Genomic DNA, 15,004 nt, shown 5'->3' on the forward strand with positions numbered 1-15,004 from the left:
TGTCTCCCATATCAGCTGCTGGTTGTGGTGCATGCTTAGAACAAAATGCCAGTGTTTATCCAACCTGTTAATGAGCTCTCTGGCTCCAGTCTAGTGAGGTCAGCCTGGTTTCCATCATGAGCAGAAAGGAAAGGGCAGAGAGGATAATCAGTCATAAATCAAAATGCTTCCCCATGCTTGCTCCCAGGGCAGAGCAGCTTGCTGCCAGACATTCAAGGTTGAATCTGTCACATCCAGGCTGGTTCCAGGAGCAGCAATTGATTTACTCAGGACAAAACAGGCATGATTACCATGGAAGAGGGGAAATCTTGCTTTTTTTAATCACAGACTCCATGTGAGATGCATGTGTCCCCTTGAAGATATGATTGCAAAGCTTTAGGGATTTTATATGAACCAGGCAATGGATAATGGGTGTTTGGTACATTGGTGCTCTCCGGTACTCTTCTCAATCATTGTGTTCTCTCCCCTTTCCTCATTATTACTTGCCCAATATGACTGTCCTTCTCTTGAGATTAAATCCCACTTTTTTGAAGAAGAACGAAATTAGCATCTAATTTGCATTCCAAAAAACCGAACAAATTGATCTATGTGCAGCACAAAAGGTGAAGAATTACAAGACCAGATCAGAACTGTGGCTTATTTCATGATGGATATTTGACAAGCTGTAGTCAGTTTTCTAATGAAGGGAGCTATGGCTATTTAAATTAACTTGGAGTTAATTAGTGTTTTATATTATCATTCAGCAGTTTTGCTAAAGGTTTGTTGTTATTTTAAGACAGTTCCAGAAATATGAATTCGAAGTTCTTATTTAGAAATATCCTTGTAAACAAATTAGAGGTTTTTTGTCTTGTTGCTTTCTAAAAGGGATACAGCTGTGATAGGAAAGTTTTGACAGGGCATGTCTGGAGCAGCCCACCATCAGGTTATCATGGCTTGTTGTTTCTCTGCTCTGTAGATTTGCCTGTTACACGGAACTCTCTGTAGTTGCACTGTGGCTCATCTTAGGTCCTTTCCTTGCTAGATTTCCATGTTTCTGTCAGGTCTTCTTTCCATATGGCATTTCTAACACTAATGATGATCCTGCTAGCAGGACTAGCAGTAATGGAAGTCTCAAACTGTGAAGTATAATTTTCCTTCTGCACCTTTACATTGGTGCCCAGGCTTTCAAGTGAGGGGGCAGAGATGTGAGGATGCAAAAAAGAGAGATTATAGAAAAATTGAAAAAAATGCCATTTAAGTTATCTTTAGTGGCTAGGATTTCATGACAGGATTTCAATAGTACCTATGGAGGCAAGTGAAGAGTTCAAAAAAACTATCAAGATTAGTTTTGCCTGAGTTGTTTTATTAAGCAGGAGAACAACCATAAAAGAAAACTAGAAGTGATGCAATAAGCAAACAAAAACCAGAATGAAGCAAGAAAGTGTGTGGGATGTGAAACCAGCCAAAATGCTGCAGAGATGATAAAGAACTGGGGGATAACTCTGTGACAGACAAGAGAATATAAAAAGCTTGAAGGATGGAGGTTCTGGAACAAACATTTGCTAGAAATATGGAAATGTGGTGAGGTAAGAGTCAGAGGTGGGTGGTAGCAATGCCATGTCCATACCCCAGGGAACAGAAAAGAAAAGCCACCAACAGACGTCTTCAGAGAAGACAAGACCAGAGAAGTACTTTGCCCAGGAGCCAGCAGATGATCAGCCTGTCTTATGTAAACTTTGAAGGCAATAAAGTAGGGCCTTTGGAAGGTTTTTTGGTCATGCAGATGGGCTGGAAGAGCCCCAGATATCTGCAACGTCAGTTTTCTTACCTGCATAGGGAGCAGATGTAAGGGCCAGTTTTTATTTTAAACCAATTGTTTTTAATGAGTGTATTTTAGGATTAAGTTGGAAATGGCTTTGTCTGAGATTGCTGCCATGCCATCAGGAATGGTCCTCATTCTTTTGCCAGGTCATCTGCACTGTGGAGACCAGAGACAAGATCCACACAGCCCAGCTGAGGAATGCACTGTTGGAACGCTACCCCACAACTGCCTGGACGGAGCGGTGACGGGCACGGCCGGTGTGGGGCACCAGGGCCTCTCACAAGGATTCTGCAGAGCCCCAGCCTTGAGGCTTTTACAACAAATATTACCTTTCAAAGCTGAACAGTTAGCAAATAGTTTCAGGATATTTATTTCCTGCTCAAAAGGCAGTAAATGTCTTTGGGGAAAAAAAGTGAAACTCAAAACTTTAGTTTAGCTGAGGGAAGCTCTTAGTCTCTGCTGGTGTTGGAATTCCTCAATTCATTATCAGCTGGCTGCCTGGATTTTAGCTAGTTTGTAGAATCCAATGATCTTCCATAAACAAACAGGGAGAAGGCATTTCTCTTTACATTTGAATATAGACCTCTCAAAGGTCTTTTGATTTTGATGACCCTCGTTAAAGTAATGCAGCTCCTTCTGCTGGACTTAGTCACACTACAAGTACAGAAATTTTCTGTTTCCAAGCCAGAAAAAATTTTCTGTTTGCTACATCTGCTTCAGGAAGTGTACACATGTGGGTTGAAAACACTTCTGTTCTGATCTTTTCTACCAGCTGAGGAAAAATTATGCAAATAGAAGGTGATTTAAGCACTGACAGAAAAACCCTTGGAAGATAAAAGCCAATATAAGATTAATTTTTTTCCCAAGGGAGAATGATCCTGTTTGCAAAATAAAATTCCAAAATATTTTGCAGAAATTGAAAAAAGTATTGAGTATGATTAGAGCTCATAAACAGAACACAAATGTATTTCTTGCCTCTGCTTTTGGAGACTCAGTATAAAATGTAGCCTATGAACTGTCTTGTGTTTCTATATAAAAAGGGGTCTCAACTACCCATGTGAATTTTGTAATTAGCATTCCACTGATTATCTTAGTCTGTCTAAAACAGACTCCATCCATCTCACCTGACAGATTAGGCACACTGTTAATAGTGACATATATTTAAAGACCACATATTAATAGCCAAAGGCAGTGCTGGGCGAAGAAGAAGCCTAAGTCTTAGGCACATGGCTAATGCAATTAACAAAGAACACATTGACCTAAATACCATTTTTATCACTATAGGCAGAGACCAACTAACAATATAATCGTGTGGGATGGTAAGAAATGTAAGAGAATTTCAGGCCCTCTACTGAATGTGCACACAACAGAGTTGTGCCTTCTCATTTGGGCAGACTTTAACTTTAGCTCTGGGAAGACCTTAGCGTACCTTCCAGTACCTAAAGGGGGGCTACAGGAAAGCTGTGTGGGACCAGGGGCAATGGCTCTGCGGTGAAAGAGGGCAGATTTATATTACGTATTAGGAAGAAATGCTTTACTGTGAGGGTGGTGAGGCACTGACACAGGTTGCCCTGAAAAGTTATGGATGTCCATCTCTGGAAGGATTCAAGGCCATATTGTTTGGGGCTTTGAACAACCTGGTCTAGTGAACAGAACTCCATGACAGGGAGGTTGGAATTAAATGGTCTTTGAAGTCCCGTCCAAACCAAACCATTCTGTGGTTCCATGATCCACCTCTCTCTGTAGCTTATACAGGCAAGATGGGATGAGAGGGGCAGCACTGTGGCTGTCTCTGCAGTATTATTTTTCTGGGAAATAATCTGTTTGCTCCTTCTTGTTGTGGTTCATAAAGGAACAGGAGTAGAGTCTGACAATGGTGGACAAAAAATAGAAGTTGACAGATTTGGTCTGTTTTTGGAAGGACCGTATTGGTTTGCACATGGAACTAAAAATTATTCATGCCCCAGTGGTTAGTTCTGTTCCCTTCTTGCCATCCAGAATGATGGGTATAGGCCTTGGTCCTGTAAATCACAGCTGTGTCCTGTCACACACAAGTCCCTTCTCCACTGCCAGAAGAGTTTAAGAAATCTGTATGGAAATAGATGACAGAGTCCATATTACACACTTACTACTTCCATTGGAACAAGAAATTAAACGCATCACCAAAGAGATGGTTGGATAGATAAAGGTCTAATTACCCTCTCATGTTTTTTGACAAAAGTCTCAGGAAATTTTGAGGATGTTTCAGGTACCTACATGAGAAGAAAATGGAGCTTTATAACCAGAGTTCTCAGTAGTGGCCAACAGGTTCTGCTGTTTGGATATTTGGTTTAAAATTTTGTATTATCCTGGACTTTATTGTTTTAGAAACTCAGAGCATTAATAACTTCTTTCCTTATCAGTGGGAACTGCATTTAGCAAGTCTTCACAAACGTGGGGCAAGAAGATGTAGCAGATAGAGCAAATCAATGCACCAAACCAAAAATCAATGCACTTGAAACCACGGTATGATTTTGGAAATGTGTGTGGGATGGGGGGAAAGAAGGTCATGTCCAGAAGGTGCTTAAAATGTCAAACATGATATTTGCAGTTTGGTTTTATTTTTATTGTTTTAAGTATAAACATACTTTAAAGTGTAAATCACTCTTCAGTAATAAACACTTTATACTTGAATATAATAATACCAGAGATGTTTTTCATTCTATATTGCCTTTATTGAAGTCTCATTGGCTTAAAAGGTAACATGAAGATCTTCCAAGGGGGAAAAAATCCTCAAAATGAGACATTTAAATGAATGTATGCTTGGAAAGAATAATGAAATACCTGTGCTGCTAACCATTTCCTTTTTGGATTATGAAGTATAATAAGATCTATGGCATTTCAAAGATCTAATAATGTGATTTCGAATGTTTTATTTAAAGAAGTATTTTTATATAGAGCATTCTTATGTACCTTGAAAAATAACTTTAATGATTATGTAAAAATTTCACTAATGGTTAAATCAGCAAAATATAAATCTAAGCATTGTATTTGAAAAATAATTAAAATTCTGCTATGCCACCTCAGCAATGAAAGATTTGTTATTCTCTTGTGTGATACTGATAGCAGCCTCACTTTAAAACATCAGAGTAAATATTTTTCTTTTATCTGTCCTTGACATTGGCTCAAAATCCACATCATTCATGTGAGGGGGGAGCTCTGAGCTGGCAGGGAGGAGAGGGCAGCTGGGCAGGATGGCTGCTCTGGCCCTGTGGAGGGGCAGGGGAGACTCGTGGCTGCTCCCCTGCATGGTGGAGGTGCAGCATGGGCTCTCCTCACTGGCACAGAACCAGGGGCTGCTCCCTGCCCCGGGCGCTGGCACTGCCTGCCTGTGCTCCTGGGCACTGGGAGCTGTGGGCGCAGCTGGGCTCAGGCGGGTGGGAGAACTCTGTGAGGTGGGCCCAGTCCCAGGGGCTCTCAGGTCTTCTCAGTGCAACCATCACCAACTTTGGGGAACCAGTCCTTCAGTTCCAGGGTGCAGCAAACCTCTGGCTAAAACACAGTCCTGTCTCCAGAGGAACAAGATGCCTCAATCCAGGTAGTTCCCCTGGAGCTGTCCTAGGCACACACTGCTGGTCAGGGGCACAGCACAACTTCTTCCCAGGACTGATGCAAACAAGGGCACCTTAAATTGAAACAAAATCTCTACCCACACTGATTTCTTAATTTTTTTTCAGCCAGGTCCTGTTAGCTGGGGATTAACACTTAAATCTCTGCCAGTACATGTTTTTGCAGGATCAGTTTATCTCCCCATGCAGGTGGCATGTCCTCACAGGCAGCACCTTGCCTTCTGACCTACTGCTTTTTGGAGATTCACCAACTCCCCATCCCACAATGCAGTAAGGGCATTTGACACGTTATTGTTGAAGTTTTGCTAGAGCCAAGCATAGGCATGTGGTTTACTGAATGGAAAAGTAAACTCCAACACTCTGGGGTTGGGTTGTCATTCTTGTCAGTGGTTTTATTGGATGGTCTTGGTTTCTCTGCTATTTGTTTACTGTAAGCAGTCTGCCATGTATAGGGTGTTGCAGTGTTCTTCCATTACAAATCTTTCCTTTCATGTATTCCTAAACTTATATCTCAAAGGAGGAGGAATCCTTCACTACATTGTGCTCTCCTGAGCTGATGAATTTCCCATTGTTCAAAAGCACTTATTTATTTTTTTTTAAAGCTGCAGCAAAACCTGGTGGTAGTATTTGGAAAATATTCTAATAAAATATGGATGTTTTGAAGTATGTCAACAGTAATCAACATCCCATACAGCTAAGCCCATACAACCTGTCAGTCTGAAGAAATGAAGAGTCCTTAAGGACAGAGCCAGACCAGCCACATCGGAGTGCATCCACACAAAGGACATGAGAGGTGTGTCCTGGGCTGTTGACATCTGAAAGCTCCTCTAAATGCAGGTACTCTGATCTGTTTCTGATTTACCAGACTGCTGTGGGGAATGGAGGGGCAGATTGCAACTGCGAAAATCCCTATCCTTCACACTTTTGAAATTTTGGAGAAGGATGTGGTTTTCCTTTTGATAAGAGGCCTAGAGTATCTTTAGAATGGCATTTTAAATTGTGTCATTACTAAAGCTAGTAAACTTGTCACCCTGTGTATTCCCACAAGGGGCACCTGAGGGGTATTCCTTAGTGAAAATGGTCTCAAAGAACACTCATAAATGATACAATAATGTTCCTGACACCTCTCTTTCCTCCTCTCCCCTCCTTCTTCCCCTCCTGCATGTGCTGTAGGTATGTTTGGAGTTGCAGAGGCCATGTAAGGTCTAGCACAGTCCGTGGATTGTGCCATGTTATTACTGCTCTTCTGAGGAGCAGGAGTAAAGGAAAGACGGAGGGATTTCGGTTCTTTTGCTTTTAACAAGCTAGAGTAATTTCTTGAGCTGTTCATGTAGCTCTTGCATAAAGAGACTGTACTAGAAGGCCCACAAGCATCAGACTGTGGGACCTCAAGGGTCTTGCCTGTAGTGGTCAAATTCACGGCAGACTCCATGGCAGTGACCAAGGAGGCCACTCCCCAGCTTCATCAGGGCTCTATTGCTCTGCAGGGGACCAGCTGCCCAGCCCCAGAGCAAATGAAATGTCCCTAATTAACCAACACTTGAGTATTTCCAGTCTGGCTCAGTCGATTCCTGTTGTGTTTAGAAAAATCTAGGTCAGCAGGAAGAAGAGGCAAAGCAAGACAACATATTGAGATTCTGAGAAAAGTTTTTCATCACTCCCTCACAAAAATCAGCTACAGCCCTGAAGGCTTTAGAAGTAACTCTTGAGATGGGTGGGAGACTTCTCACTGCTTCTGTTCAGGCTCAGCAGTGTTTCTGAGCTGATCATGTCCTGATCTACATATCCAGATCTCCTCAACAGAGCTTGATTTGAGCAGTGATTTGCCAAACATACTGATCTGGATAACTTGTCTTTAAGGAGTAAATTAAACTCATTTCCATACATAATGATTTAAGGATGAAAATGGATCTTTGTTTTCTTCTGCAACAAAGCTACCAAGCAATCACAGCATGAAAGTACTGTTTTAAGTGATGCAGTTGTAACTTGTATGAATTTTTTTTTTTTTGATCACCAATGCAGGTCAAATAGATAATGAATGGGATTGGCTTTTTAATATGTCTAGAAAAAACAGGCATGGTTGCTTTAAATTTTCTTGGCATCTACTTTACATTGTTAATGTAAGGCATACCTACTCTTGCACTTAGCTTTCATAGAAAGGGATGGGGTTTTTTCTCCTTTCCAATTTGAAATGGATGTCTAAACAACATTTATTTTTCAGGGCTGTCACCAGCCTAGTTGGCAGAAATATCTATCTTGAAAAACCTTTATTAATGTCATCTTAGCTTTCTTGGTGATTTACTTTCTTTTTTAGTGGTCTTTTTCAAACGTGAAAGTTCTTCTGGATGTTTCCTTTGGGAAATTGGGGCTTCCTTTTAATGGGAAGCAATATTTTGAAATATTTTGTAACAGTGACTTGCTTAATTTGCAAGTGTTTTCCTCAGGGAAGCAGGGCGGGTTGAGTGTTGCTGGGGATAGTTTGACAGCCAGCCCAGCCTTTGGGAACACAGGCTGCACTTTCTCTTGTGGAAAGGGCATTTTGATTGCAGAGGAAAGAGTGGCTCTAAGTGATTAAGAGTAATCCTTTATTGTTGCTATTGGACTAGCCTGGAGAAACGCTAATGCCTGCTGTAACCAGCAGCATTTTCAGAGCCTGTTGAAGCCAGGAATGTGCGTCTTTGTGAGCTGAGTGAGATGCTGACCTGGACTCGAGCTCTTGCTGGCCTTTAAAAATAAATTTGTAACATATTAAGGGTATGTTCATCTTACTGTGATGTTAAGGGCACTATATAAACACTTATTCAGAAATGGTATCTCAGTATTATTTTCAGTCTTGTCATGCTGGGGTTTCTTCCTTTTCCTGAAGGCCAGTCAGTATTGCTTATCCCATGCTCCTCAGGTTTGCAGATGGGATCATGTGAAGCCTCCAAAACTTTAGCAAACAGGCCTCTGTGCTGTTTACAGCTCTGGGACAGAGGCTGACAGCAAACACTGGCTGCTTTTTGTTTGGGTTTTTATTTTTGTGGGGTTTTTGTGCTTTTTTTTAAACGAGTGTTAAAACTGAACTGCTGCGAAGCGAACACTGGAGAGAGAAAGTGTCTGAAGGTAGATGAAGACCTTGGGAGTTGCATTTTTTAAATCTCTGATAAGCAATGCCCAGCAACCTCCACCGAGAAAGCTGTCATGCTAAACAAAAATCCCAGAGAGACTTCAAAAAATGGTGCTGATGTCAGTGCCTGGCTAAAACTTGTACTAACTTGGTCATTTGTTTAAACTAAGGCAATACATATTTTTTTGTTCTCCAGCTTCCTATAGCTTTCTACTGTAGCTTCCTTGGGCTGCCCTGGGGGAACTCTGCCATTCCCTGTGTGAAAGGAAGCCCATCTCCTTAGGGGAGTCTAACAGGACATAGTTAACTTCTCAGAGCTGTGATTTACCTGTAGCCACTCCAGAGCCCAGTGGAAGGGCTGAGGGTGACCTGATCACCTGGAGTCCAGCCTGGCCCTGGGAGGGGAAGGCAGTGTACTGTCAGTGATGGGACTTACTTTGGAAAGCTGATCCTGCACATTCCAAGTGTGAACACTGATACTGCTATCAAGAAGCTGTCCGTGTATTTTGTATGGGCATTTTATTTCTAGGATGTATTAAAAACAACTTCTTCACTTTTTAAAAATCTTTATTCCAGGGTCACAGACTAAGACAAAAGGTAACACAGTAAAATGTAGCTCAGGCTCCTGACATTCCTGTTGGATTTCTAGCCACCAAATGAGTTTCTACTTCTCTATAAAATGTTTAAATTAATGGTTTGCCATTTAAAACCAACAAAACCCAAACCACAAACAAGCCACCATTTCAAACCTTTCAGTTCTCCATGCTTTTAGTATCCACTGAAAGCAAAAACTTGATGTATATGTGCTTGAATAAGGCTTCCCACGTGGAAGTGTTACAGTCTGTTGGTACTGCACAAGGCACAAAGCTACTTGTTACCTTGTGGAGCTTTGTGGAGCTCTTAGAGGTTAGAGAAAGAACAACCTTTTCTTACCCTTTTTTTCCAGAACAGCATCATGGCAAGTAGCAAGTTAAAACTTCTCCCCACACCAGAGTTAGTACTTTAAATAGTTATTCCTTTTAGAAGTGCTAAAACTAAACAGGCTAAATTCTTGTTCAAATATTCAAAAGTAAAAGACAATCTGATGGAACTCACTACACATACAGGAAATATTCTTGTGGGGTGCTTATGATGGTCTCTCAACCTTAGGTTTCAGAAGACCAGCATCTGGGAAACAGTGGTGTATGTTTATTCACTACATCTAATTTCATTCCCAAATACCAACTTTTCAGCTAGATTTTGGGAAGTTTTTTTTTCTTTGAATAATAAATTATTTCTCAAAAAAAGCTGCCCTCAAAGCTACTTTATACTATAATAACTCGTAACTTAAAATCTTCATTAAAAAGATGAGGTCATGCTGCATGAATTTTAAGGCACTTGTATTAAACCAAGTTAAAGTGCTTTATGTATTCAAGCTCACTGCACCTCAGCCTGAGCTGAGACGTGGTCTCTTCCATGTGCCTGCAGCAGTACAGTGGTCTGTCCTTTGTGGAACAAAATAAGCAGACAAAACAAAGTACAAAGAGCAGGCTTAAACAACAACAACGTCAGTCCATAGAGAAAATATAGGTAAATTTAAATCCTATTACAAAACAAGTGCAATCTGCCTTGCGGCTGTCAATAACCCTCCCTGTTGTAGAACAACTCTCCTCCTGAAAAGGTGGTTTATCAATCACTGCTAACAGCTGTCAGTGACAGGGTAGACATGTCAAAATCTGCAGAGCAGCAACTTCTGGCTTCTTGCATAATAAATAGGATTAAAATTTGGTAGCCGAGACTGAAGGGCTGATTTTCTACTGAACTATCCACAGTGCCCCGAGATCTTTAGTTGTGTTGTTTAGTAAGAGGACAGTTGCTTGGGAAGAAGGGCACTGCATCATGCAGCAGGAATGTAATTTAGCTAATTCCAGCACCTAGACATGTATGTGGGGGTCTTTTTAGAAAAATGAGATGAAGTATGTGAGAAGTGACTTCTTTCAGTGTCTTCTAGTACTGCTTCTTGGCTGCAGGCTTGTAAGACAACAGGAGACCAAGGGAAGCATATCCAAAGAAAAGGGTCTGAACAAACCAGTGGAACTGAACAGCTGGGTCAGTGATTCCTTTAGATCTGTAACATTCACAAAAACACAAAATGTGTCAGAAAGTCACACTCCTGCAGGCTGTACTGGTACTTATAAAGTAAGGTTAGCTATGTCTACCCATCCTTGAGATTCAGACAGGATTAGAACATTTCAGCTCAGCACATCAGTTGCCATCTAACTGACACATTTCCTGTGCTAACTAAGCATACCAGTTTTTGTGGCTTTAGGATTTTAAGCTATTTACTGAACAAAAGTTCCTTCAGACATTCTATGCATACAATTTCCTCCACGCTATATAAATTGCCATCTCCATCTGTCCTATTTGAAATGACTTATCCCAGAAGTTTGTGTCCAAAGAACCAAGAAACTGGAGTAGCTTAATACTGATCTTAATACACAAGTCTGGATATACTTTCTTGTTGACTGTGTTAGTGAAGGGAGACTTTATGCTGACAATGACTGTGTGATGAGGGATGGAGAAACACCGGTACCTGAATTTGTGCCTAGACAAAGACAGGTAACAGGGCTGAAGGCACTTCACTTATCTTATGAAGGAGGGGTCTTCCTATGTTAAGTCAGTTTTAATGTAACATATGTGACTTTTTCTGTATGTTACAGAAGATGTAATTTTCTCCTCTATTATTCTTGAGAAGTACTCCTACTGAAAGGAACAAGTATAAACACAACAGGGGATTTCACATTTCCAGTAAACAATTCCGCCAGGCATAGCTGTGCTTTTTCGTTTATAATCCCAGCTGCAGTGTTTTCAAATTAGTGCAGAACCTGGAGAACAAGGGCTTAAGAAATGTACCTGTTGCTGCAAAGCAAGCTTAATGAATAGAACCTATGCAGCAATACAGGCCAAGAGCCAATGACAACACTACTGCTGATTAACAAATTTGTATCTGAGTCCTCAAGTTTTTCCTTGTGCCTCCTTTGTGATGTTGCCAAGTAGACATAACTTAAACACAAGTAAAAATAAGTGGTGTTTGGTGCTCACAGAAGTACAACTGTTAGGTAATATAAAGCAGCACTCCTGATGAGATGATGATGGGCAGGCCATTTCTGTTTTGTTTTTGGTTTTTTGGGGGGTTTTTTTGGTGGGTTTTAACACTACTCTGTAAAACTTCATTAGTAAAACTAATTACAATACACTCCTTTGGTATGTTCCCTGGTGGTTAAGTTTCCTTATACTTAAAAGAATCACCTTAGGCCCAGATACCCATTTATTTAAACACTCAGACTTAAAGCTTTAACTTTCAAGCTACGTAACTTAAAATGAGGGTCTGATAAACACAAAATTTTTACTATCTCTCATTCTGAAGACAGAATATTCATCCATATTCTACTACCTTAAAAAAACTCAAGCTCTTATGCAGTGTTCCATGAGATAAAATCCTGTTGCTTCCAAGAGGTGTTACCTGAGAAGCCTGGGACAGAATGACCCAAATGAAGTGGAAAGCCATCATTTGTTATCATGGCAAACAGACTGGCCACCTACTCTGCAGAGCAGAACCTAATGAACATCTACATTCTCCTGAATCACTGCAGCCACAAGTCAAATGACCAGGAGGACCATGTGTTTGGACAGCACTCCTTTCCAGGTAAATTGTTATCCTAATGTAAGACCTAGATGGCCTTGCCTGTACAGTCCCATTAGCTCACTGACCTGCAGATGCAAGCAGACTGAAAGAGTCCCCAAATGAAAGTGTCCAATTGTATTCTCACAATATAGGTGCAATTGTCTAAGCGTGTGATTAGCAGTATTGCAATCCTGATGAGGTAAGATCTGATAAAATTGTAACACCTGAAGTTATCAGACCACTTCTACACTGTCTGTTGCTCCCTCTGCCACCTGAGCAGCAGTGTCACCCAGTGAACAGGGAGTTCAGAGATGCCAGACAAGCTCTGGCAAATGTTGCTGCTGCCAGTTCTGCAAGTTGCCAGCCCTTGGTTTTGCTGCCCTGCACAACAGTAACCACTGGGAGAAATGGCAGCAACCAACTGTGGAGACAGCAAACTATCACTGCAGCAGAAATTCTGCCACCATCCTCTGAATTCACTGCTGCTGAGAGCCACCACAACCAGTCTGTAGCTTATGTCACTTGAGTCAGAAATCCTCTGCAGAGAACATGTAAGTGTGGAGTGAGAGGAGGGAACAACTTACTGGCATAACTTAACACAGCAGAGGGCTTCCACTATGTGAATCAACCAGGATATCCAGAACCTGGTGGAAAGAAAACATGGTTTATTTTGATGAAAATTAGGCAGAAAAACTGTGGGATCCAAGATGGATGATGCAGAGAATATAAACCTGGAAGCACTGAAACGACAGCTTATTTTAACCTAGAAAAGAAGGTGTGTTTTTCATCTTGAAAAAACCCACAAGTGTACACTTAAAAGAAACTGAAGCCCACTGAGAAAATCAGAGCAACTCTAGGTTGTGCAATAAGCCTTGACCTGCTATTTGAAGCATCCACAAGGCTTCCAAAACTTTCAGCACTTAGATTAAGCCAAAAAGCCAAATGCTTAGTGAAAGCAGTACAAGTTAATCTTGGTTAAGCAAGCAAAATCTATCCTTTTACTTAGACAAGTATTTTTAGTGGTCCTAAGGAGCTACTTAAGTTTTTACAGATTTAGTTCTACAAAAACAACTGTGTGTGCAGATTCAGAATATATAACTGACATATATATATATATATGTCACATATATATATGTGACTTGATAAGCCACACTTGGCAACAAATTTTAATACTTTTGTATTAAAGAAGCTTTTGTAGAAAAAAAATAAGTTAGGATATTCAGTTGGGATCAATTCAATGCCTTGTTAAAGGAAAAGATGCTCTGAGAAAAGATGAAAGTTCTACATGATGCATGGTAAAATAAACAAGAAAGCCCTCAGGAAGTCAGTGAGCTCAAGGAAATATTGTTTAATTAACAATCTCTTTTGTTAATTAAAGTAGCAAAAACTAAGTTTGTAACCCAGTAAAACTTAGCACTATGCAGGTTATTTCTCACATAGATCAGGGTAAGTGAGTACAAGGGCAGAAATGTTCTTTAACTGAAGCTGGATAAAAAAAAGATTCCTGAAGAAAGAATTGGACTGCTCAAGTAACAACTAGAGAAAAAAAAGACTTTCAGTAGATGATACAAGTATAACTTTGGACTAATAACTGTCATCAAAAGTAGTGTCTTAACATTTTTCCCTTTCTTGTTAAACCTTCAGTGATGCCAAATGCAAAGTTAAATTTTTAAACTGTCAAACTGCTCTTAGCCTGTCTAGCCCTCTATGTACTTATTACCCCACACCCTTAATTGTAATGAGCTTGAAAGAAGAGCTCTTTCAATCTAATTAACAACTGGGTTACAGGAAGGCTTGTAACATAGACTAAGTACAAGAGTCAGAGAGAGGCAAAATAATTACACAGTCAAATATAACTTACCCAGAGTAGACCCATTTGTGGTGGTGTTCCACTAAATAATTAAGGAAGGTACCAAATAATCCCAAGTAATTATAAGGTATAGTTGAAGGCAAAAGTGCTACCCACTAAAAAAAAATAAAAAAATAAAAATCGTTATCTTACTTCAGGATAGAGGTACTATCAATTTAACATTCAAAATAGCTTTATTTTTGAGCCCCATGAGTTTAGGACTCATTTATTCATAGTACTTAAATTCTTCCATTCCATTAACTTTGTCCCGGGAGCATATTCTTCCAGTAGCCTTTGAAAGATTCCGACTATGAAATTTCTATTCCTTGACATACCAGATGCCAAGGGGATAAGTTTAAGGTTGCTGTCTGGGTACCAAGAGTGCATCTGCACGTTAAGTGGCATTTAAATTGTAAGCTCATTATCTATTGGACATGGAAGCTGCAAAACCTACACTGTCTTTGTCCTGAAGAAGTTAATCTGAGGCAAGTGACCTGAAGAAGCCAAACAATGAACACACTGTTCAGGAGGAATAACAATTTATCTCAAACTAGGGGACCAGTCTTTATCCTTTGGTCCTCTAAGAAAGAATATGTCAGATTTTGTTTATTTTTAACAGGGCACAGAAGATAACTGAGCACAAATCCCAAGACCAGAAATGCAGAATTTCTTCCCAGGTTTCTTTCCTGTCACGCTGATTTTCACAAGCTGAGGAGGAGGAGCAGGCAGTGAGTGATGAGCTGTGCCCTTCAGAGTCCACTGGGGACACAAGGTGAGCACTATGCCAGGCCAAAGTTCACACTGCCTTATCTTGCTTTTGGTATCAATGCTGCAGTTTCACAGTATATGTAAATTTAGCTATGCCAAAGATGTGGCGAGGTGATGGGTACAAAAAGGGAATCTGCTTAAAGCTTATTCTGTTTCTTGAAACAGTCCAAAAACTGTTTTGTGAGAGGCTTGACGTGCCTTGACC

General features: G+C 40.5%; 2 protein-coding genes across 5 annotated transcripts in view; one reads left to right on the forward strand and one right to left on the reverse strand.

Annotated features, from left to right (window-relative positions):
- Positions 1-4,859, forward strand: part of LOC136364293 (L-threonine ammonia-lyase-like) — a 32,590-nt gene extending 27,731 nt beyond the window's left edge. For all 3 annotated transcript variants that reach the window (XM_066324139.1, XM_066324138.1, XM_066324140.1), the window contains one exon: positions 1,948-4,859. In XM_066324139.1, coding sequence (XP_066180236.1) covers positions 1,948-2,046 — 99 coding nt within the window. In that variant the 3' untranslated portion in view covers positions 2,047-4,859. The remainder of the gene's footprint in view (positions 1-1,947) is intronic.
- TMEM254 (transmembrane protein 254) overlaps positions 1-15,004 on the reverse strand; it is a 76,603-nt gene that overhangs the window by 60,809 nt on the left and 790 nt on the right. Inside the window, exons 2-4 of one of the 2 annotated variants that reach the window (XR_010744132.1) lie at positions 14,044-14,147; positions 12,767-12,826; positions 10,056-10,625 (exon numbers count right to left, since the gene is read on the reverse strand). Coding sequence is in view for 1 of the 2 variants with exons in the window: in XM_066324144.1 (XP_066180241.1) it covers positions 10,505-10,625; positions 12,767-12,826; positions 14,044-14,147 (285 nt within the window). In the remaining variant the exon portion in view is untranslated. Of the gene's footprint in view, positions 1-9,064; positions 10,626-12,766; positions 12,827-14,043; positions 14,148-15,004 lie in introns of those variants that run through there. The other variant, XM_066324144.1, reaches the window with a different exon arrangement.

The sequence above is a fragment of the Sylvia atricapilla genome, chromosome 8 (assembly GCF_009819655.1).
Source record: "Sylvia atricapilla isolate bSylAtr1 chromosome 8, bSylAtr1.pri, whole genome shotgun sequence".
NCBI lineage: Eukaryota > Metazoa > Chordata > Aves > Passeriformes > Sylviidae > Sylvia > Sylvia atricapilla.